The sequence below is a fragment of the Verticillium nonalfalfae genome, assembly GCF_003724135.2.
Source record: "Verticillium nonalfalfae strain VnAa140/NRRL 66861 chromosome Unknown scaffold_32, whole genome shotgun sequence".
Taxonomy (NCBI): Eukaryota; Fungi; Ascomycota; class Sordariomycetes; order Glomerellales; family Plectosphaerellaceae; genus Verticillium; species Verticillium nonalfalfae.
Window position 1 is genome coordinate 14,545 of NW_021167257.1, and position 21,948 is coordinate 36,492.

Below are 21,948 nucleotides of genomic sequence, written 5' to 3' on the forward strand. Positions count from 1 at the left end.
AGTAGTAATATCGTAGATAGTTATATCGTATCTAGGCTATTTAGGTCGAGGATTTTATCGTCCTTATAATATACTCGGAAAAAGGGTTTCTTAACGTACTTTATATAGTAAAGCCTCTAATCTCTAGCTTTAATTATATAATAAGCTAAGTATATATTATTATTATAATCTTCCTATTATATATCTATAGGATAGTACTTATTATAATAAGTAAAGTCTAGCTTAAATATAAATCGTCTATAGCTTTATTTATCTATATATAGGATCTATTTATAGTCTAGCCTCTAAAATTCTACCTTTATACGAGGTTTATATTAATAATTATAGAGTATAAAACGGTATATATTCTTCTCCTAAAAGTAATATTCGTAATTATCGTATATATATTTAAGCTAGAATAATATAGAGTACTCTATATAAATATAATAGAATATAGGATAGTCTCCTATTATTAATCTTATAGTTTCCTTAATACTCTCTATTTTATAGTATTTCTATAATTAAGTTCTATAATAGATTAATTCGTCCTAAAGTATAAAAGGGTCGTAGAATTTATTAGGGTTATTAATAATATACTCTTATATAGGGATATAGAGCTAAAGTTATCCTAGAAAGGGCTCTTCTTCTTAGTTTATTTATATATATACGTCCTATTCTTAATCGCTTATAAGTCTAATATAGAGTACGGACTAGGGTTCCGGATAAGCTTATTTATAAGCTTTTTCTTTATCTATATCGATTTCTTAGGTTTCTAATATTACTAACTAAGCCTATTTCTAAATTCGTTTTTCCTTTTTAATAGTAATTATTATAATTAAGGTTCTCTTTCCTATAAATACCTAAAGGAACTATTTATTCTATTCTTTACTATCTTTATAAATTAAGTAATTATCTTAATAATAGAAAGTCTAATTAATACTAACGTAATCCTAATATTAAATATAATTAAATTATCGTTTATTAATAAGCTTCTATAGTTTCTTAAGCTATTAGTATTTATAGGCTATATATCCGTTCTTTCTATAATTATAGTATTTAATATTTTTAATAGATAGGGCTTTACTATAGTAAATATTATCTAATTCTATAAATCCTAAATAAGTAATCTATCCCTAAACTATATTAATATAGGGTTTTTTATATTAATATTTATATCTTTAATTAGAATAGTAATAAAGGACCTAAGGATTCTAAAGCCCTATAATAGGTTTATATCCCTTTTTAATATATTATTTATACTATTAATTATTAATTTTAATAACTATAGTAATATATTCTATTAAAGTATTTAGTCTATCTTCTTTAATAAAATCGTCTTTAACGATATCCTTAAATCCTTTATAGAAGCGGGCTATAAAAGTAAACTCGGTTTAATTAAGTTTAATAGCTAAGAGTCGAAATTCTATAGCGTACTTAGTAATAGGCTTAATTTATCTAAATAAGAGGATCTTTTATTTATTCTAACGTTCTTCGTCTACGTCTCCGAAAACGCCTTTAATAGCTTCCTCGAAAGCGTTTATTCTAATATAAATATCCTAAATAGCTTACTTTATATCCTCTTTTTTAATATAAATAGCGTAATCTCTAATAAAGGGTTCGAATTAGTATAACGTATCCCTTTTAAAGTAAGAGGATACGTTAACGACTTTCTCTCCTTAATATTTAAGATTACCTTTATTAGCTTTATAGTACTATTATACCTAAGTAATATAAGACTAAAGTACTCGAAGGTTCCCGTTAAAGGATTAAGGGGGGAGAGCCTTTATACTTATTCCTCCGCTTTAAAGCTATTATACTAAGGTCCTAAATTACTTATTCTCGGCTTTAAGCTCCTAGATTATAATAGTTTAATTATTAACGCTATTATTAACGCTATTAATAGATATTATTCTTATAGTAAGTATTACTTAATATTATAAAGTAAACTTACTAAATAAGAATAATTAAAATATTACGACCTAATAGCTTCTAAAAGGGAATACTATTAAAGAGGGTTAAGGTTACTATTAATAGAAGCTTAGGTTATAACTCTAAGACGATATAATATTATAAAGCGTTACGTACTTATTATAATAAATATAAAGTAAGACTTAGATTAATTATTATCGGGAGAAAGAATATATCTATAAATATAAAAATATCTATCCTTTTATACCTATTTCCTTATCCTAAGTTAGTTAAATAATAAGTCTATATTAGATAGCTTATAGGTATTATCGTAATCCTATTATCGTAGATTATAGTTAGGTTAGTAATAGGATTACTTTAAGTATCGTAATCTAGTTACGGTTATATAAGTAATCCCTTTAGTCCGTACTCTACGTTTAATTACGTATAGGGCTTCTACTTAGAGCTTCCTAGTAACGGCCTAGTCGAGCATTATAGTAAGTTCTTTATACGTAAGCGTCTTAGTCTTAGCTTTATTATAATACTTAGCGATATAGTTAATAATAGTATATATATTAATATAGGGGGATATATCCGTATTTATATACTATTTAATAGAGATCGTAAAGTTAAATTAATTAAATAAAGGGTTATTCCGCTTATTAGCGAAGATCTAGTAATTAGGATTTAGCTCTTTTAATATAGTAAAGGTATTATAAGATATATAGGGGAAGTAAAAGCGATATTCTATAATACTTATATAAGTATTCTTACGCTAATAGTATATTTAATTATATTTATATTATTATATACGATTAATAATATTTAATAGTAAAGTAAAGTTAGTAAAGATAGCGCTAGAGATAGGATTAGAAGTAATAAATAGAGGGTTTAACTTAGCTTAGATATTAAAGACCCTATTAAGCTCGGGGTTAATAATAATAACGTAAATACCCTAGAACTAAGTAAAGAGGTAATAGGATTTATCGGAAGCTATATTAATATTAGGGGTTCTATCTATCTAATATAGACTATAATAGTAAGTACTATTATAGCCTTACTATTTATATTAATCTTAATAATCGACGAGGTTAAACTTAGTAATTAGAATAATATCCCTAAATAACTTAAAGTAACGATAGAAGTACTAGGCGACGATATAGGGGTTATCGTATATATTATAGCGAGCTAGGGAAATACGCTAACCCTTAAGAAGGTCGTCTAAATAGCCTAGGAGGTACTATTTTAATATTAGAATACTTAACTTAAAGATAGTTAAGGGGTAACTACTAAGTAATTACTAAGTAATTACCTAGAGGGTATAGTTCTAAGGTAACTACTAGGTAAATACCTAATAATTAAGGGATAATTAAGGGGTAACTACTAAGTAATTACTAAGTAAATACTTAGTAATTAGGGGATAGTTAAAAAGTAATTATTAAGTAATTACTAAGTAAATACCTAGAAAGTATAGTTTAAAAGTAACTATTAAATATATACTTAGTAATTAAAGGATAATTAAAGGAGTAATTACTAAGTATATAATAATTTATATAATAATTAGAAGATAAATAAATATTAATATACTTTATAGAGATAATATTAATAATAATTAATAACGTTAAATATAAGTAATATAGCTAGAGTATTAAAGGTATATATAATAGACTTAAGGTTATATCGTTTACTATTCTAGAATAGCCTAATACTATATAGAATATCTATATAGCGAATAATCGAGTTTAGGATCTATCGAGATTTAAAGCTATTAGTTTTAAAAGCTATTTTAATCTTATTAGCGCTAAAGTTACTATAATCGCTATAACGAGTAAAAAAGGCGCTATACTTATTAACCTATATATATATTAAGGTATTAATTACTAAGAAGCGGAAGCGAGGGTAGTATACGAACTAACTATTATATTACTTTATTATATATTAGATATATACTATAAAGTTAATATTACGTTTACAGGGATAAACGAAATCGGCTTCGCCTCGAGGATAGAGTATTAAGAATATAAAAGATAATAAAGGCTAATTATAATTAAGGTTACTAATAAGTATCGAGTATAGTATAGGTATCTCGATATACTATTATTACTAAAGCTACTATTAGGGTTAGATCTCTTTATATAAGTATTATAAATCGTTAATATTCGCTATAAAGTTCGGAACTATTACTATATTAACGTCGTTATAATTAAAGTTAGGGTTATCTAGATTAAAATTATCTATAATATCCTCGACCTCCTAAATAAGTAGTTAGTTTATAACGATATTATTATCGAGGAGAAAGTTAATATTAATATACTAAATATTAATATTATAATAAATAGGGTAGTTCGTAACGAGAAAGTCTAACTAAGTAATAATAGTAGATTTACGAATACGGAAGTCTTAACGGAATTAACGTTATAGGCTAGGATTAGTATTAATATTAACTAAGTAAAGAATAACGATCTCTAAGTTAATAAAGAGTAAGGGGAGTTAATTATAAACTTTTATAATATTATATAAAAAGCTTATAATATAACCCTTATATTAAAATTAAATACTACGGACTTAATAGATCTCTATATAACTATAAATATAAGTAATAAGTATCTTTTCGATCGGATTTAGCTTTAGAAGCTCCTTAAGTACGTTTCCGAAGTCTAAATAATTCTTAATAGAATAATAGTAAATAGGCTTATTATTACTATCTTTATAATTATAAATAATATAAACTTTATAGTTTAAGTTTATTCTAAATTAACGTTATTAATATTAAAAGTAAGTCTTTATTTTATTATTATTTAAGTAATAATAGAAACGCTCGATAAAGAGCTTATTTATAATAGTAAATAACTTTATAATAAGATTATTATCGAATTAGGGGTTAAGGATATTAAGGTCTTATAGAATAGAGCATTAATTAATATTAATAAAGCTCTATAAGCTATAATATAAATTAAGCTAAGATCTATATTACTAAGTAGCCTAAGAATACTAAAATACTATAAAAGGGTAGCTCGAAGATATATTATAAACGCTATTACTATTAACTAAGCTATTAGCTTAGAAATCGTTAAAAGTATTTTTATTAATAAAGGGAAGAGAATTATCCTTATAAAGCTAATAATTAATATACTCTTTATTATTAATAGGGAAAGCTATAAACTTAATATAGTAAATCTTATAATATCTATTAATATATTACTTCTACTTATATTCGAGGTTTTAACCTATAATACTATCTCGATAATAATTATAGATATCGATATAGCTAATAATACGATACTAAATACTACGTAATAGGTTATAATAATCGTAATAGAAGTAATTATTATCGCTATCGTCGCTACTACTAAGGGGAAGAGTAGATCCGCTCTTAATAATAGAAGTAAAAGTAAAAACCGAAGTAATAGAAGTAATAATAATATTTATAATAGAACTTCTAATAATACTCGAAGTATTAACGATCCTCGCTATAATATCCTTAAGATCTAGGGTTACTAATACTTAACTATAAAAGGCTATATAATATATAATACGATAACGATACTTAATAAAAGTAAGCTTATAATAGGCTTTAGTAATCTTAGGGGGGTTTTAAGAGCTCTAGCTATAATAGAAGAATATAGATAATTATCGAGTAAATTAGTATAAACGCTAAATATTCGATAAAGGGATAGGAGTAAAGGTAATAGCTCGAAGAGGCTAGAGTATATTAAGCTACGAGCCTCGTCGATATAGAGGAACTAAGAAGCTAGTAACGTTTATATTCCTCTTAGAGCTTATAATATTAGATAATATATTACGAAGGAGGTCGATAATATAACTATTACGCTAATACTATATAGTAAGTTAGTATTAGCTTCTTTATAATAATAGGGATACTTATAAAGGCCGACTATCTACTATAATACTCGAAGTAGCTCTATATAATAGTATTAGGCTTTTAAAGGTTTTTAAATTCGCTATAAGGCTTAGAGACTTAATAACGATTATAGGTAATATAAAGCTTATTAAGCTAATTAAGCTTATTAAGAGGTAGGTTAGGGCGAGGAGGACTATCGCTAGGAGGGCTATCGCTAAGAGGATCTACGATAGCTAAAGCTATCGTAATAATTACTTAATAGTATTAGTAAGTATAGTTAATAGAGAGGTTAATTAATAGAGAGGTTAATTAATAGAGAGGTTAATTAATAGAGAGATTAATAATTATAAAGGTAATATTAAAAAGCCTATAAGTCGATAGGTCGTAGAAGCTTTAGGAAGTAATTATAAGTAGGGTAAGTAAGACGAGTAAATTCTTTCTAATTTACTACGTCTTTCTAATTTATTACGTTTACTAAATAATTATTATTAATTAGCTAGTCTTAGGTAAATAGGAAATATATAACTAAGCTATTTAATTTAATAGCTATTATTATAAAATAATTACTAAGTCGGCTTTATAATATTAATAAAGTAATTATATAATAGTTACTTTATAATTAGAATTCCTAAATAGCTATATATATAATAGTCTAGTATTAATAAAGTAATTATATAATAATTACTTTATAGTTAGAATTCCTAGGTAGCTATACGTATAGTAGTCTAAACTTCTAAGTAGCTTTATAAAGCTATTATAAGACCTAGATAAAGTAAATAGTAGATAACTATTATAATATTCTACGATTCTTATAGTATAATATATCGTTCTTTTTTCCTAGGGGGAGACCCCCTAGACCCCCCCTACCTATAGCGCTAAGCCTATAGCGCTACTTCCTCTTAAGCCCTATATAACTACCTAAAGAGCTATTTTTTAGAGAAGCTAATATAGCTACCTACTATTAGCGCTATATTATCTACTAATTAAATCGGGTAGTAAAGAAGTACTTTTCGTATCGACTAATTAAAATACGTTTATACTAAAAAAACTAATAAACGATAGACTCAGGAATTAAAAGTAGGACTTAAAATTTATCACTTAAATTCCAATCGGAGCGACTCCACTTACTCTTTCCTTTCAGTCAATCCCTCGCTCCGCTTCGCTCCGCTTGGGATCATGTATCTGCTCAACTATGTAAGCTATCATCGGGTGATACCTCTCGCTTTGCACACACTTATCAGACCACAGCTCACCACCGGCATCATGGCCGCTTCCGTTTTGGCGGCCCCGAGCCCGATAACGCCGGGCTGGAGATACGTCAGAGCAACGCATTCAACTTCCCCGGCGTCTGTCCGTTTAAACTGCCCTACGACTGTATCGCCAACAGGCAAACCCTCTGTATCAACAGCGGCGTCCAATATTGCAAAGAGGATACCGCCACGAAGTGCTCCGAGTTCTGCAAAGCCCAAGCCCAGCGGGAGTGCGGAATGGTGGGATGCTGCCAGTACAAAGAGGCCAACCATTGCGTCGGCAACAGGCGGTCTGTCTGCATGGCAAGCCGCCTGGCGGTTTGTCAGGAGCCAAGTAATGGTGGCCCTCCCTTTTCTTGCGACAAATGGTGCAAGTCCCAGGCCGAGCATGAGTGTCGTACCTGGGGCTGCTAGACCAGTTGTGTCGCCGAACAGCGGTCTAGATGCCTTGACCCAGGGCATGATCTGTGCAAGAACAGTCCGGACAGCGGTCCTACTGGGGAATGCGATGCTTTCTGCAAGAAGCAGGCTGCCGCGGACTGCGCTTTCCTTGGATGTCAAAAGGTCCCAGCGAGGTTTTCCTGTACTCCGCGACCCCGTTAGCTAAAATACAATTCACCTTTGGCGACCACTATATTTTCACAGTCGAGTTTTGCGCCATAGCCTATGTGATCTTCCATTTCAGCTTTGGCGGAAGCAAATCAAGCCAGTCATGTCGCTTAAGCCCCCCAGATCTCCTGGTCTGCTGGCTGCCATCTCAGCTAAATCGCCGTCAGGTCTAGATCGCCATGTCCACCTGGTCGCCATCTACACCCTCACATCAATACATGGCATTTATGATGGAGTGATGAAGGATGACGGTCATGATAAAGTGATATTCTGAAGAGCAGATTATGTCATCTCTCATGTCACCTCCTCGCTTTATAAACCCCGCAATCTGTCGCGTCACTAAACTTCCCCTCTCCCTGATTCCCACCTGACATACCAACTCTGAATTGTCAACCAGAGTGGAAACTTAAGATCGTCACAAGGTCAAACTCGAAGCATTCGCTCACCATGTCTGTAGTCTCGGAACCATCGATACTTGAAGGTGAGTGAGTGTTGTTGCCCACCGGCAACACCCTGAAAGCCATGCGAAAGTACTGATGGAACATTTCAGGGCTTACTGACTTATTCGCTGGATTCGATCATGAAGCAGCCCGCAGGAGACAAGAACAAAAGTTGCGCGACGCGCCCGTCCCCTGTCAATGGCCAGATAACCGGACATCCGCGCCTGCAGCCGATGCTAATGATCATCTCCTACCCCTGACCGTATCCGCCGATCAAGTCGAATATGGCATTTTATGCCTCAACCTCTGGAAGCTTGGGTCAAATGTTCAGGGGCAATGGAAGCCTCGAGCGATATTGGAACACGACGGTTCGCTCACAGAGTTTGACCTCAGAAATTGGCCGATATTAGGGTCTGGCGCGGGCTCGGGATGGGGCGGACACGCAACAACTATTCGGTCCGACCTATCTCTCATGGCGCAACCCTGCGAGGCCATCTTGCACCTGCTTTTTGAGCGCCACTTAGACTCGAACCAGTCGCCAGGGGGGGGCGATGCGGTCATGAATCTTGGCTCGATCAGCTTAGGGCCATTTGTGGAGTCTTGCACAATGACAATGGAGTCCTGTCCCTTCAAGGGCGCCGAGATCGACATGACCGTCACATTCTCACGAGCCCATCTTCCTGGCATGATGGAAGATATGGAGCAGAATAAATGGCTTACAGAGCCACGTCGTGATCTTGGTGGTCTTGAGCTTGTCGAAGCGAAGGACACTGACACTTTCTACCTCATGACGACCATATCTGCAGAAGACTACCGGCAGGGATCGGCTAAGTTCTCTCTTGACAGCCCTTGGATTCTACCCGTCCGATTCGTGTACAAATCCCCCGGTCACCTCCATCTCTTGAGCCCGATCTCGAGCTGCTGCCATCTCCTTGGCCGCGTCCAGAGGTGCCGCCGGGTGACCGACAATAAGGCTCAGCTATACGCTGCACAGCTTGTATGTGTACTGGAAAGCCTGCACGACTTGAATATAATCGGCTTGCTCAGCTCCGAGAATATCCTCTTGGATGTGTTTGGTAACATCCGTATCATCACCCCGAGGCTGTTCACGACCGACCATAGTTGCTGCCTCGGCCAAATGGCATATACCGCTCCCGAGATTCTGAGTGGTGATGGACCGTCTCAACTAACGGACTGGTGGATCTTGGGGAGCTTCCTTCACGAGATTCTGACCGGTTTGCCCCCTTTCTATCACCAAGATCCGGTAGAGAGAGATCGCAAGATCCTCATGGAGGAGTTGGACGTGCCCACATACGTCCAGGGCGTCACAGCAGATATTTTACGACGCCTGCTGAACAAAAACCCAACCCAGCGCTTGGGAGGAGTACATGGTGTATCAGAGATCAAGAAACACGACTTCTTCGTGGGTCTCGATTGGCAACATCCCAGCGCTGACTGTTCTGAACTAAGCCCTTTTCAACCACACGATGCCAAGAACATCCTGAAAAACTCACCTTTCAAGGGCACTAACCAACCGCCTCGAAAGTTTCGCGAGTCCGGGGGCCATGTGTACGAGGAGTACCCATATGGTCAACTGGCCAACGGCCGCAAACCCGAACAGACTATAGGACGTCTGCGAAGCTCGTCTGATATCTTCAACCCGGCTCTCTCCGAGCGGGTGCATCTGAGCCCAGATCAGGCTGCTGCGAACGCTCTTCAGGCAGACCCTGAATGTGAGGGCGGCGAGCCTGAGGCAATCATGGCACGGCTCAAGGCGGCGTTACAGACGAAGCAAAGCACGGAGAAAGTTGCCCATATTCTCGACGGCTGCGCCAGTGACGTACTAGCAACCATACTCATGTCTCCCATCCTTCTCGTCAACATTACACCCATCGAAACGATTGCGCCCACGACATTGTTGTGCGAGGTCCCGATCACAGCGCTTGAATGGGCAGTGGAGCTTGGTCGTGCGGACCTGGTCCTCCTCCTCCTCGACCGGGGTGCGGATCCTAATCGTACCTTCGACGAGAGGTACGGCCCTGCGCTCACCCGGGCAGCCAGAGAGCGGAGGACGCAGCTCGTGGACATTCTTGCCCCCAAAACGAGTCGCATTCTCGCGCTAAGAACGCTCTGCCTGGCCGTCGAGCAAAGGGACATACCCACAGTCACATGCCTTCTTTCCCGCGGCGTCCCCTGCGACTTCGACACCACAGACCGTCCCCTGCCGCCCCCGCGGACATCCCACTACGATTTGTACCTCTGCGGCTATGAGGACTCCCCATGGGGCCCGAGTTGGGACTTTGTTCTCCCCCCCGTCGTCCGCGCAGCGAGACACGGCGACGCGGCCATGGTTCGCTTGCTGCTGAGCCACGGCGCGGACCCTAACACTGCGTATCACTCAATGACCTGGCTAGCGCCGGAGTGGCACGCTTCCTGGCAGAAGGCGGCGGAGCACAGGGGCTTGTGGAACTTTGGCTTCGTGTGTGGGCGGGTCGTGCAGTTGGCGATGCAGCTCGAACACCGGGACGTGGTCGACGCGCTGCTGGAAGGTGGTGCGGATATCGGGCTTCCCCATTCGGAGTGGCCCGGACCAGCACACTTTTGTCCCACGGTGCCGCGGAGCGTGTATCTCCGGGTAACGGCTGGGCTGGAGGAGGCTGCTGGAGGCCGGGGCGGGTAGGGGACGGTACTGGAAGGGTCCTCGATTTGCGGTGAGGCAAGGGTGGTGGTGGTGTTGGTGGTGTTATCGGTTGGGAGTTGAGCCGGAGGTGCACCTTTGTTTCAACCGGAACCCACCAAGGCGCCGTCCACATAAAAGATTCTAGACTTGCGTCGAGGGTTAACAAGAACCAACGTACGACTTGGATTGGACGTGCGATCCCGAGCTTCAGGGGTGCAAGTCGGTTGTTGAACTGACAAGGGCCGGGCCCTTGGTTCAAAAAGATACCCCTGAACATATCCCTGCAACTATGTGGGCCGATGCAGCTCGGTGATGGGCAAGGTTCTATACCCTGCTCCGGAACACACCTCATGTCATGTCCGGGTCGTCCCCGACCTAGCGCCATGGACATACGGATGGGAAGCAACGACGCCCAGAGACGTCGCCCAGGTTTAACTATAGAGGACCGCAGTTCACCATTCGGGCGGTTATTATGGAGCATGAGTGATGAGGTTCAAGTTTGAAATTAGGTACCGCTGTGAGGTTGTACTTCCTAACCTGTTCAGAATCACCTACTAACTAGGGTTCCTAAGGTAGGTAAGGTACGAGCATGGTACCCGCTACAGCAGAGCAACACAAACATAGTATCCCGGCAATAGTGCCCCGCAGTCGGTGCCCACGGCGGGGTTCCACGCGAAGAAGTTTGCGATGGAGATGCCCGCTGGTCTTGCGACACCAAAGCACACTTCGCCTGCAACAACTTGATGGAAAGTCTTGCACCTGGTCGTCATCCCTGCCTGGATTGGTGTGGGCGTCGCCACGCCGTTGCCTGGCGCCGTGGTCGTCGGCGCCGCCGTCCCAGTGCCCACGCAGATGTAGACATTCGCCCACAGGCCCCCGCAAGAAGTACCGATGGCCGGGTTCCAGGCGTACAGGTTGGTGAGGGAGACGCTTTGGGAGGCAGCGATGTTAACGCAGATATCGCCGTCCTTTACAAAGTAGAAGCGGTTGCAATTTGCTACCATGCCGGCCTGGATGGGCGTGGGCGTGGCAATGCCGTTGCCGGATGTGGTGGTGCTGGTGGTGCTGGCCTTTGTGGTCGTGCCGGGCGAGCTGGTCGTGGATTGCGCCGTGGTCATGGTGGCAGTGTACTGAATGAAGTCAACCTCGATGCAGTAGTCGAGCCCGTTGATCATGTTGCACCCGGGGCCCATCATGCTGGTGGCTGGGTTCTATTTGCTTCACGTTAGTCTTGTCGCAACCAAGTCAAAGAGGATTTGCGTGGCTTCTGGTGCAGTACTCACCCACTCCTGAAATTGCGGCAGAGTCATGCCAATCACTCTCACGATGATGTCGCAAGACAGCGCGTACGACGACTGGACCCAGCCGCTGCACCGCTGAGTTGCTCCTGGGGCGGGTGTCCCTGGCGGGGCGACCAGGTAGGCCTTTGTTAGGCTGACACAGAGCAGCGATGGCAGTAGTAGGTGAAGGAGCCTCATGATCTGTGATTGTGATGGGCGGCGTCCCGAGTCTGTGAGGTCTGGTGAGGCCGGACTGGATGGCTCGGCCACGGGATAAAGGCCACTGGGCTCTGGGTGGACATTCAGGAATATACTCTCCAGTCTGACTGGACTCGAACTCATGGATGACATGGAATCTTCGTATGTCATGCCATCCATGCCAATGAAGACTCGGACGCCCCCGTGGCCGTCTGTTGGCGCTAGCTCTTCTCTCGGCCATGTCCGCTTCCTGTGCGTCAAGCCTACTAGGCACATGACAAGCCCCGAGCGTCAAGAACGCTACATGACGCCTTCCGAATATGGCGCCGACAATTTAAAACAGTAGGGGGTGCTGAAGTGGTGTACTGGGGTGTGTGTTGGGGCGCAGATTCGTTTGCGATGTATGAGCTCGGTTGACGAGTTTATCATTCTAACGATGATAAATTCCATCCAGTGTCTACCATTCATATTCCACCTGGATTATTTATTAGGAACGCTCGATTTGGATGCGCTCCTAATGTGTATTGTGAGGACATAACACTCATCCAGGCCGCAGCTCATCCCCCCCGCGTTCTCATCTTTCAGCCAACCTGATTTCTCCTGGCACCGTCTCAACATGCTCCTGCCTTCGTTCATCTTTGTTACAGCATGGTGTCTCGTGTTACCGTGCCTGGCCAACTTCACCGAGGACATCACGCACGTGCTGCATCACAGAGGGATACGAGTCGCCGGATCGAGCGGCCCGGGTGGCGTAGGTGGCATCAGAGATCTCTTCCTCATTGATGATAAGAGCCTTTGTGACAATCACATTGACACACTCGATACTTGGGTGCAAGAGGCTGCCACTCTTCACACTGGACTCGTTCATGCCTTGAGGCACGCCGACAACGGAAATATGGGATCCTACATCGCTCACTGGATGATGTTTTTTGGATTACAGTGGGACTTTGAACGGAATCGGTGGGAGGACGATGTCGAGGGAGTGAACAAACAGATCTTGGAAACCATCAAAGGTAGTCAAACGCTCCATCGTACCCGTCGGATAGCTAACCAATACAATCACAAGATCACATAGGTCGAGTCACTCAATTTCTGACCGGAGGCGGCCTGCGAGAACCCCAAAACACGGCCGAAAAGCCCCGGCTATTCTGCTCGGGTGCCCCCTTTGAGAAGCAAGAGTCCGGCCGTGCTGCCCGAGACATCAACGGAAAAGACATCGTGACAGCTCGTGACGACAACACCGGGCTGCCGACCGAGTATCTGACCATTGACAGGGCCTTCTCTACGCAGCAAAGAGGGGGCAACAACGTGTTTTGGGTTCCCGCCTTCAACGGCTACGACTTCAGCCGCAGAGACAGCATATGCTCTTCGCCCCTCCCGGACGGAAAAGTGCTCCTCGGTAGAGTTGCACGTCCCACCTCAAGTGGCCTTTTCGACTATTTCAACGGAGAAAAAATGGTGAAGTACAACATGGGCAAGACGAACAGACACATGATCTTGTGTCCAGCCGCCTTTGCCTCCAGAGGCGGCGGCCACTCTGTGGTGTCTCTGTCCGAGACTGTGGGGAGCCTGTATCCCTCCAACTTTGGGTCTGCAGATACTAGCAAAGCACTGGACAGGATGATGACCCGGGGCTCGACCTTTTATCACGAGCTCTTTCATCTCACAGATAATGATGATACCCTAAGGGGCGAGGGCCAGGAGAATTGTAGGTGGTGACTTCCCTGCCCGGGTTTCTTACACGCGCACACGTACTGACTTCTGTCTCCGTAGACAATTTGGCCGACATTGCCAAAGCCGTAAAGGAGGACATAAATCGCCGGATCAAACTGGCTCACAACCCAGAGTCATACGTGCTCCTTGCCCAGGCACTGCACATGTATCGTAGTCCTCCTGAGGGTAAGAGAAGAGTCCTCTACGGAGTTTCGTTCCCAATGAATCCTGAGAGTTTTGGTCACAATGAGGACAGGTGGCGGGCCATAGCAGGCTTGCCATAGACGAAGTAGGCCATTGTCAGTTGGGACCAATACGTCTTGGGTTCGAAAAGGGTGTTTGGTCCCTTTCCTACCAGAACAATATGTCATGATGTCGGTCGCTTACGGATTGCTCGCACTGGGACGTTACACGTACTCGCTTGTGCCAATAAATGTCCAAATCATCAGATCCTGTTCCCAGTGCATGTCGAAGAGTCGTCTGAATTTGCTAAGGGGGGCCGTCCTGTGTCTCAAGTCTAGACTTGAGGTGAGCCCGGCACTGTACATACATGCTCCCCTATCTTGCTCGATAGTCAAGGCGACCTGGGGCCTGGTATCTCTGGGATCGGGGCCGGTTGACCAAATTTGACACATGTGCTCGCACCCGCCAAGGTCAAGATCCCGTGAGCTGCAATTGAGGGTAAATCGCGTAGTTGCATACTTGTTGGTCAGAGATGGTTTCTATAGTTGCACCAACCGTACAGTAATTTCCTGCGCAGATGGACCTACTTCAATGGGGAGGCTGTGGGGGGGCGAAGCAAGAGGGATTAACAGGGATTAGGAGGGTGCGAAATATTATTGACCGCAACGACACACGAACCTCGATACGGGTTTTCGAAAGAGTACATCACACGCAGTAGGTCAATACATGCGCGCAGGTGCATGGGCTGCAAGGGTCCGGAGTCCATTATGCAGTTGGTCGGTCGTCCCGCGCATGTCTGAGCAGTACAGGCCCCACCGCCGACGGCGACGTAACAGTAGCTGGCAACGAGACCTGTTGGTCTATGGAACTTCGGCCCATGTCATGTTCTGGGAATATGCGAGACGGGCCCGGTTCAGACTTCGGGCATCGCGAGACTTCCCCCGGTGGCATCATTTGCACAAGTGAGGCCAGCCAGATGCAGAACTATAGCCGGGCCAACGGTCAGAACCGAGAAGAAGAACCTTCTCTGTGCAGACCCCTCTTGCCCACTTCGAGTTCAGGGTCCCTCGGCATCCCCCATCCCTCTTTTCAGGTCACGGTACTTATCTATCTCATGCCTGACGTCCATCTCGCCTGCCCTTTGTTCGAGACCACGGACACTACCACTGCCACTTCCACTTCCACTTCCACGGGCCGAACCCTGATGCTCTTTCTCTTTTGCTCCCCAGGCCCATCATCATGAGACTCTCGATCTCTGCCGCTGCCATCACTCTGGCAGTCGCCAGGGTCACCGAGGCTTATCAATTACACAACCCACACGACAACGCAAACCAGAAAAGAGATGATACCGTCAATGAGGTTCTGGCAGGCATCGTCGTCAGCAGCGCGACGGGCCCCGTCAATGGCATGCCAACAGACCTGGCAGATGCCGAGACAGCAATCCTGGCTGGAAACTACACGTCGAACCTCCACATGCCAGTCAGGGATGAATGTCCTTCAGGCTGCAGTCTTGTCGGGACCAACGCCAGCTCCTGGTTCGTCTACGGGAGCTTCAGACGGCTGGACCAGGCTTGCAACAAGACCACGCTCTTGGAATTCGCACTTTCCAACCCAGTCGACGTTCCCAGAGCCCACGTCGCCATTTCTGCCTGCACGGCGGACTTGTCCGGCGATGGCAGAACCACTTCCACCAGCTCCGCCAAAGACGCCTGCGCCAACGAAGACGCGGAACAGCTTGAACAACAGGGCTCGCTGGACATCACACCCTCGGGCTCTTCCTCTTCGGTCCACGCGGATACCGTGGCCGAGGCTCTGGAGCAGCTGCGCAGCTTCGCGGCTTTGGCTGGGGACAGCTGCGAGGAGACGATCAAATACGCCTATCTCCGCGACGTCTCCGTGGGCGTGTACTCCGGCACGGGCCTCGCTGGCCAGGGCGTGCTCGAAGATGTGTTGGAAAAGGTCCGCACCCACATCATAGGGGCCGGCAGCGTGGCAGAAGATGTCGTCGTCCAGCTGTGCAGCGAGTCCGATGCATCGGCGCGCTACTCGCTCGGCGTCCACATCAACACCAAGCGCAGCATCGGCACCGTCCAAGAGAGCATTCAGATATGGAAGAACAGCTCCTGCGTCAAGACGACGCGGGAGATGTCTAGTGCCCGAGCCGCCGCGTGGACGTCGGTCAGCTTCCGGGCACCTCCCATCACCAACAGCACCGAGGCCGACAACTCGACGCTGAGCGGCAACTCGACCAGCGTGAAGAAAGTTGCCCGGGACAGTCCCAAGACGCTGCTCTCGCCCCGGGCCGAGTGCAGATACATCCAGGTTGAAGGCGGAGACATTTGCGCTACCCTGGCAGCCCAATGCGGGATCTCGCGGACGCAGTTCATGCGTTACAACAGCCACAAACCAGACCCCTGCGCCCTGCAGCCTGGTGAACATGTCTGCTGTAGCTTGGGTACTCTGCCAGACTTCTCCCCGAAGCCCGACGCTGACGGGTACTGCCACAAGCATCTGGTCAAGCAGGGAGACAACTGCGCTGCACTTTCGGCCGAGTACGGTCTGACCAATGAGAAGATTGAAGGATTTAACAAGAAGACGTGGGGCTGGAACGGCTGCAGGGTCATGTTTGCCGACTACTACATCTGTCTTAGTACTGGCCACCCGCCCATGCCGATGAACATTCCCAATGCCGTCTGCGGGCCCCAAGTCAACGACACGGCGAGGGCGCCGCCGGGCACCGACCTGAGCACCCTGAACCCGTGTCCTCTGAACGCGTGCTGCAATATCTGGGGACAGTGCGGCACGACGAGCGACTTTTGTACGCCGTCAAAGTCGACCACCGGGGCCCCCGGCACGTCAGCACCGGGCGAGAACGGCTGCATCTCCAACTGCGGCACCCAGATCGTCAACTCCGGCCCGGCGGCTTCCGAGTTCCACATTGCCTACTTTGAGGCATGGAACTGGGGCCGCCCCTGTCTTCGCATGGCGGTCAACCAGATCGACACCTCGGTCTATACCCACGTTCACTATTCCTTCATCACCATCAACCCCGACTTCACCCTCAGCACAAAGGATGTGGCCTCTCAGCTGTCGCTCTTCATGTCCATGACCGGCATCAAGAAGATCATGTCCATCGGCGGCTGGGCCTTCTCCACCGAGCCCGCGACCTACAAGATCTTCCGCGACGCCGTGGCCACACAGGCGAACCGCAAGACGCTCGCCGACAGCGTCATCAAGTTCCTCAACGATTACAACCTCGACGGTGTCGACTGGGACTGGGAGTATCCGGCCGCTCCCGACATTCCCGGTATCCCGCCCGGTACGGAGACGGACACCACCGGCTTCTTCCTGCTGCTCTCGGACCTCAAGCAGAGGCTACCCGCCGGCAAGACCCAGTCGGTCACCGTTCCTGGATCGTACTGGTACCTGAAGCAATTTCCCCTCCAGGCGTACACTCTCACCTCGCACTACTTTGTCTTCATGACGTACGACCTGCATGGCCAGTGGGATTATGGCAACAAGCACGGCTCGCCTGGCTGCGGCTCCATCGACCAGGGCCTCGGCAACTGCCTCCGGTCCCACGTCAACCTAACCGAAACGATCAATTCCTTGTCCATGATCACTAAGGCGGGTGTGCCGTCCAACATGATTGCCGTCGGTGTCAGCAGTTACGGTCGGTCCTTTCAGATGACCACGCCGGGCTGCTGGACCGAGCAGTGCACCTTCACAGGACCCGAGTCGGGCGCCATGAAGGGTCGTTGCACCGAGACGGCCGGCTACATCTCCGACTACGAGATTGAGGAAATCATCCGCACAAACCCATCGGCGAAGAAGCTCTTGGACCAGTCGTCGTACTCCAACATTGTCGTCTGGGACTCGGATCAGTGGGTCGCCTACATGGACAAGGAGAACAAAGCCATGCGCAAGTCCCTCTACCCGGCGCTGAACTTCCTCGGTACTGCCGACTGGGCCGTGGATCTGCAGTCCGAGAACAGCGGTAGCGGCGGCAGCGGGTCCAGCAGTGGCGACAACGTCTACATCGACCCTGCTATCTGGGACTCGGTGAAGCCTGTCGTGACCGGGTCGCCGGGCGTGACGCTCATCTGGCCGCCGAAGCCTCTCGCGACGCCGACCACCATCTCATTCGCTCCTTGGACCACGGTGGTGACGTACTCCAGTCTGACGACCGGAACCAGCACGCGGCCCAACGGTGACGTGACCACATATCCAGGCTATGTATATGTGACGTTCCAGACCGTTATCACCATCCCACCTGTGGTCACAACCGAGATCCCGGTCTGGGGCGTTTCCATCTCTTCGGGTTCCACAGACGGCCCCATCATCTTGACAAGCTCCGTTCAGCCGCCGCCCTTTACAATCACCATCACTCCGTAGGTGTTCGACAAGCTTACCATATCCTAATTTTGTCCGGCTAACCATCCATGCCTATATGAAAACAGTGTCATCGATGGTAAGACTTCCATCATTGGGGCCACCAAGACAGAGACCAGCTCGACGCAAATCATCATCTGGGGCACCGTCACGTACACCCCGCCCGTCGAGACGTGGACCCTCGGTGGTTCGACAACCATCATCGGCGGTACAACCTTGCCCCCAGCCGTTGTCACCCTCACACCGAACCCGCATCCTATGACCACTCCCACTCCGGGGCATGTTGATCCCGTCATCAACGACATCGAGCCGGCTTGGGTGGAGGGTCCCGTCCCGGTTCCTGTCGCTTTCCCGGGATGTCCAGGATGCGGCACGACCTGTAAGCTCCCACATACCCAACATGAAGCCTTCTTCCTCTCCCTTTTCCCCTTCCATCTAACACCCTAACCACGCAGGCGTCTTCTTTTGCAACCCTAACTGCCCCAACTGCCCCCCCGGGGCCTTTGGTAATAACCGCGGCCCGAACGACCGCGACCCGGACGACCCGGACAACCCGGAGGAAGTGGAGACGGCGACCTTGCGCTTCGGTGAGGTCGCAGACCACCCCTTCCCGACCACCTTCGCCGATGCCGGGGCCATGATAAGTATATTCGACCAAGTATCGCGGAGCATGTCCTCTTTATTTGCTCCGCCCACCACTACTACGACCAGCAGGGCGACGACGACGGTGAAGCCGCCAGCGCCGACACCGACCTCTTGGTGCAAATTCGGCAACAATATCGTCTTCTGGCGCTTCGGAATCTATGAAATCAACGGCTGGGGCGGCGAAAAGGGCGAACGTATCCTCGACGAAATGAAGGGATGCGGTGCCCTCACGGGATGGAAATACGAAGAATCGTCGACGTCCGATGGGAGGGCGTACTGTGCGTTCAATCTGCCCTTTATCATAAAAGACGGGTGTGTTGAGCGTGCGATCAAGAGCGCCGGCGGCCCGGAGCTCGCATGCAAAGGCGACGGGTTCAATGTCCCAGCAAGGTTGCCGGCGATTCCGGGGGATGTGGATGGGGTGAGCTACGCAGACTACTATCGAAACATCACGGACCCGGCGCTGCTTGAAGACCCGGAGTATCATGCGCCGGACGGGTGGGGGGGTGACACGAGGATGGAGGCGGAGGCGATGTTGCTGTTCGGGAAGGCTTCGTAGTAGTAGCATCCGGGAGAAGCCGTCTGTAGTAGGTGTGCCAGAAAGGCATTAGCGGTGTGATCATGCGGAAAGAGTTCGTGAATCAACTGTACCATTTGATCACGCTGTTGCTACCGGATAGTGCCGACAGGATTGGCGAGCTGGTGGGTTGAATAAATGTGAATACGTGTTGCGAGTCTGTTTGTGCGTGAGATGCCAGACTTGTGCTCTGGTTCGTGACTGCGGGCTATGTCCTGTATTACGGTGGGGGAAGAGTTGACCTCGTTGTTTGACTACAAGATCCCACAATTGAGTCAGCTTAACCCTGCGGTTCGAATATCTGTGTCCCATCCGGCCGCACCGGAGTCAAATTTTCTTCGAGCTTCTATGAAGATTCGTCGCGCTGCAGCTCGATGCGTCGCAGTTGCCGTTTTACCAGAGTAGCATCTCACAGGATGGGCTCCGAATGCACCTGGATTTGCTCTGACGGCGGAAGTCATCCGAATGTATCTGAAACGATATGAAGATCTTGCGGCAGAGCTTCACATCAATATCTGCGCGGGCACAGTCGTGACGAAGGCTCCTAAGGAAGCGGTCCTCAAAGCTGAAAGGACTGGGGACCCCGCACCCGACTTTGCTCAATGCGTCCTTTTTCATCGACCACCACGGCCGCCTGCTACGTAGCTACAGCTACACCAAGACTAACCTTTGGATCCCAGAAGGGCACCACCTAACTTCATTCACTGAATACATCAGGCACATGAGGCCAGAGAGAACCTTTGAAGCTATCTACAAGGTAATAAACACTCCTTTGGGACCGATCGGCATTCTGGTCTGCTGGGACGTGGCCTTCCCCGAGGCATTCGGGCAGCTTGTCCTCGCGGGCGCTAAAATCATCATCATCCCATCTTACTGGACGCTTCGCGACATGATTGAGGAAGGGTTAGCGTACAATGCGGATTGCGAGAGGATGTTCGTACAAAGTGCCCTAGTCACGCGGGCATTCGAGAGTACTACCGCCATCATTTACTACAACGCCGCCGGGGCTTCCGAGGAAGGCTTCTTCGGATGTAGTCAAGTCATTGACCGATTGTTGGAAAGGTACCTGGCAGTTTCACGGATGGAAAAGAAGGCATGCGCGTGGTGGATATCGCAGAAAGAAATTATCTGATCAGGCAAGATCTAGCAAGGGAAGACTGGCACTATGGCTATGCCCGAAAACAACCAGAAATTACAATTAGAGAAAATCTGGGTGCAAAGCCTCTTCCCTAGCTTTGAGAGAGAACCTAAAGGAATCAGATAAATACGTTACGTCCGACCGATCAGCAGGCATGCGATTGCGTGGCGAAACGACACAATATATTGAAAGAGGAAGCATACCTCAACCACCTACTCGTGGAACATGCAGCCCGCAATTTCACTCGGACAGCATCGAGCGATTCTGAAATTAGTGTTAAGTCTGGAGTGATGACCCCCGAATTGATTATACAGAATCTGGTCCAGGAAGGGCCTTGGCAATGTCAGAAGAGTTGACATCCAGTTCCGCAAGATCAAGGACGCATTGTTTATGTAGTTGCTCGGTATGCCTTCACAACGATCCACTGCCACGGCCGCTGCCACCTTCTACCGACTGCCTCACCGAACCGCTCCAAGGTTTCCCGTCGACAATTCATCTGCGCCTGCGACCGCCGCGACAGGGGAAGGGGTAATCTTGCTGCATGCTATCTTGGTCGCTTTCGCAAACCCCTGATTCCGGCCTGTCTCTTAGCGTCACCAAGCAATGGTCGCCGCAACCATCAAGTCTGTGAGCTTTTTGCCTTTATGGCCTGTCGCGCGCTTCTCGCTTCCCCTCACTTTGCCGCGCGCATTGCGCTATTTCCTTTTCTGGCCGATGAAGCATCAGATGGCGAGCACTCCATTTCCTCTTCGACTTGGCACAAACTAAATGCGCCGAACATGTCTTGCTAAGTCTCTATCTCTGAGGTGCGTCGTCGTCGGTGACGGCGCTTTCGGCAAGACTTGCACGCTCATCAGCTACACGACCAAGGAGTTCTTCTCCAAATATGACTGAGGGTCTTCGGTAAGTATACCGCCACTGTCAAGTGAGTCGTCCGCCTTCTTATCTCGACAAGGAACTCATGTGCACATATGCACATCTGCTAGAGCATAATTCGACCACCGCTTGACGGGGCCCTGGCCTCGAGGATTCCCGACTGGCCGATCTACGTCGTGGGTCGATACGAAATGCAAGTGTACAAAGAATCCCCTGCT

At 46.5% G+C, this 21,948-nt stretch overlaps 5 protein-coding genes across 5 annotated transcripts; 3 read left to right on the plus strand and 2 right to left on the minus strand.

Moving 5' to 3' along the window:
• Positions 1 to 2,149: 2,149 nt before the first annotated feature.
• D7B24_005289 (uncharacterized protein) lies at positions 2,150 to 7,272 on the minus strand (the record flags this gene model as incomplete). Its single annotated transcript, XM_028639448.1, has 3 exons — positions 2,150 to 2,155; positions 4,275 to 4,309; positions 7,143 to 7,272. 3 exons carry the CDS (start codon positions 7,270 to 7,272, stop codon positions 2,150 to 2,152), a joined length of 171 nt encoding a protein of 56 aa, XP_028496132.1.
• Positions 7,273 to 8,055: 783 nt separating this feature from the next.
• Positions 8,056 to 10,728, plus strand: D7B24_005290 (uncharacterized protein; the record flags this gene model as incomplete). Its single annotated transcript, XM_028639449.1, has 2 exons — positions 8,056 to 8,089; positions 8,159 to 10,728. 2 exons carry the CDS (start codon positions 8,056 to 8,058, stop codon positions 10,726 to 10,728), a joined length of 2,604 nt encoding a protein of 867 aa, XP_028496133.1.
• A 599-nt stretch (positions 10,729 to 11,327) lies between these two features.
• Positions 11,328 to 12,206, minus strand: D7B24_005291 (uncharacterized protein; the record flags this gene model as incomplete). Its single annotated transcript, XM_028639450.1, has 2 exons — positions 11,328 to 11,939; positions 12,012 to 12,206. 2 exons carry the CDS (start codon positions 12,204 to 12,206, stop codon positions 11,328 to 11,330), a joined length of 807 nt encoding a protein of 268 aa, XP_028496134.1.
• A 919-nt stretch (positions 12,207 to 13,125) lies between these two features.
• Positions 13,126 to 14,203, plus strand: D7B24_005292 (uncharacterized protein; the record flags this gene model as incomplete). Its single annotated transcript, XM_028639451.1, has 3 exons — positions 13,126 to 13,219; positions 13,282 to 13,914; positions 13,980 to 14,203. 3 exons carry the CDS (start codon positions 13,126 to 13,128, stop codon positions 14,201 to 14,203), a joined length of 951 nt encoding a protein of 316 aa, XP_028496135.1.
• Positions 14,204 to 15,341: 1,138 nt separating this feature from the next.
• Positions 15,342 to 19,698, plus strand: D7B24_005293 (uncharacterized protein; the record flags this gene model as incomplete). Its single annotated transcript, XM_028639452.1, has 3 exons — positions 15,342 to 18,493; positions 18,563 to 18,873; positions 18,950 to 19,698. 3 exons carry the CDS (start codon positions 15,342 to 15,344, stop codon positions 19,696 to 19,698), a joined length of 4,212 nt encoding a protein of 1,403 aa, XP_028496136.1.
• Positions 19,699 to 21,948: the final 2,250 nt, after the last annotated feature.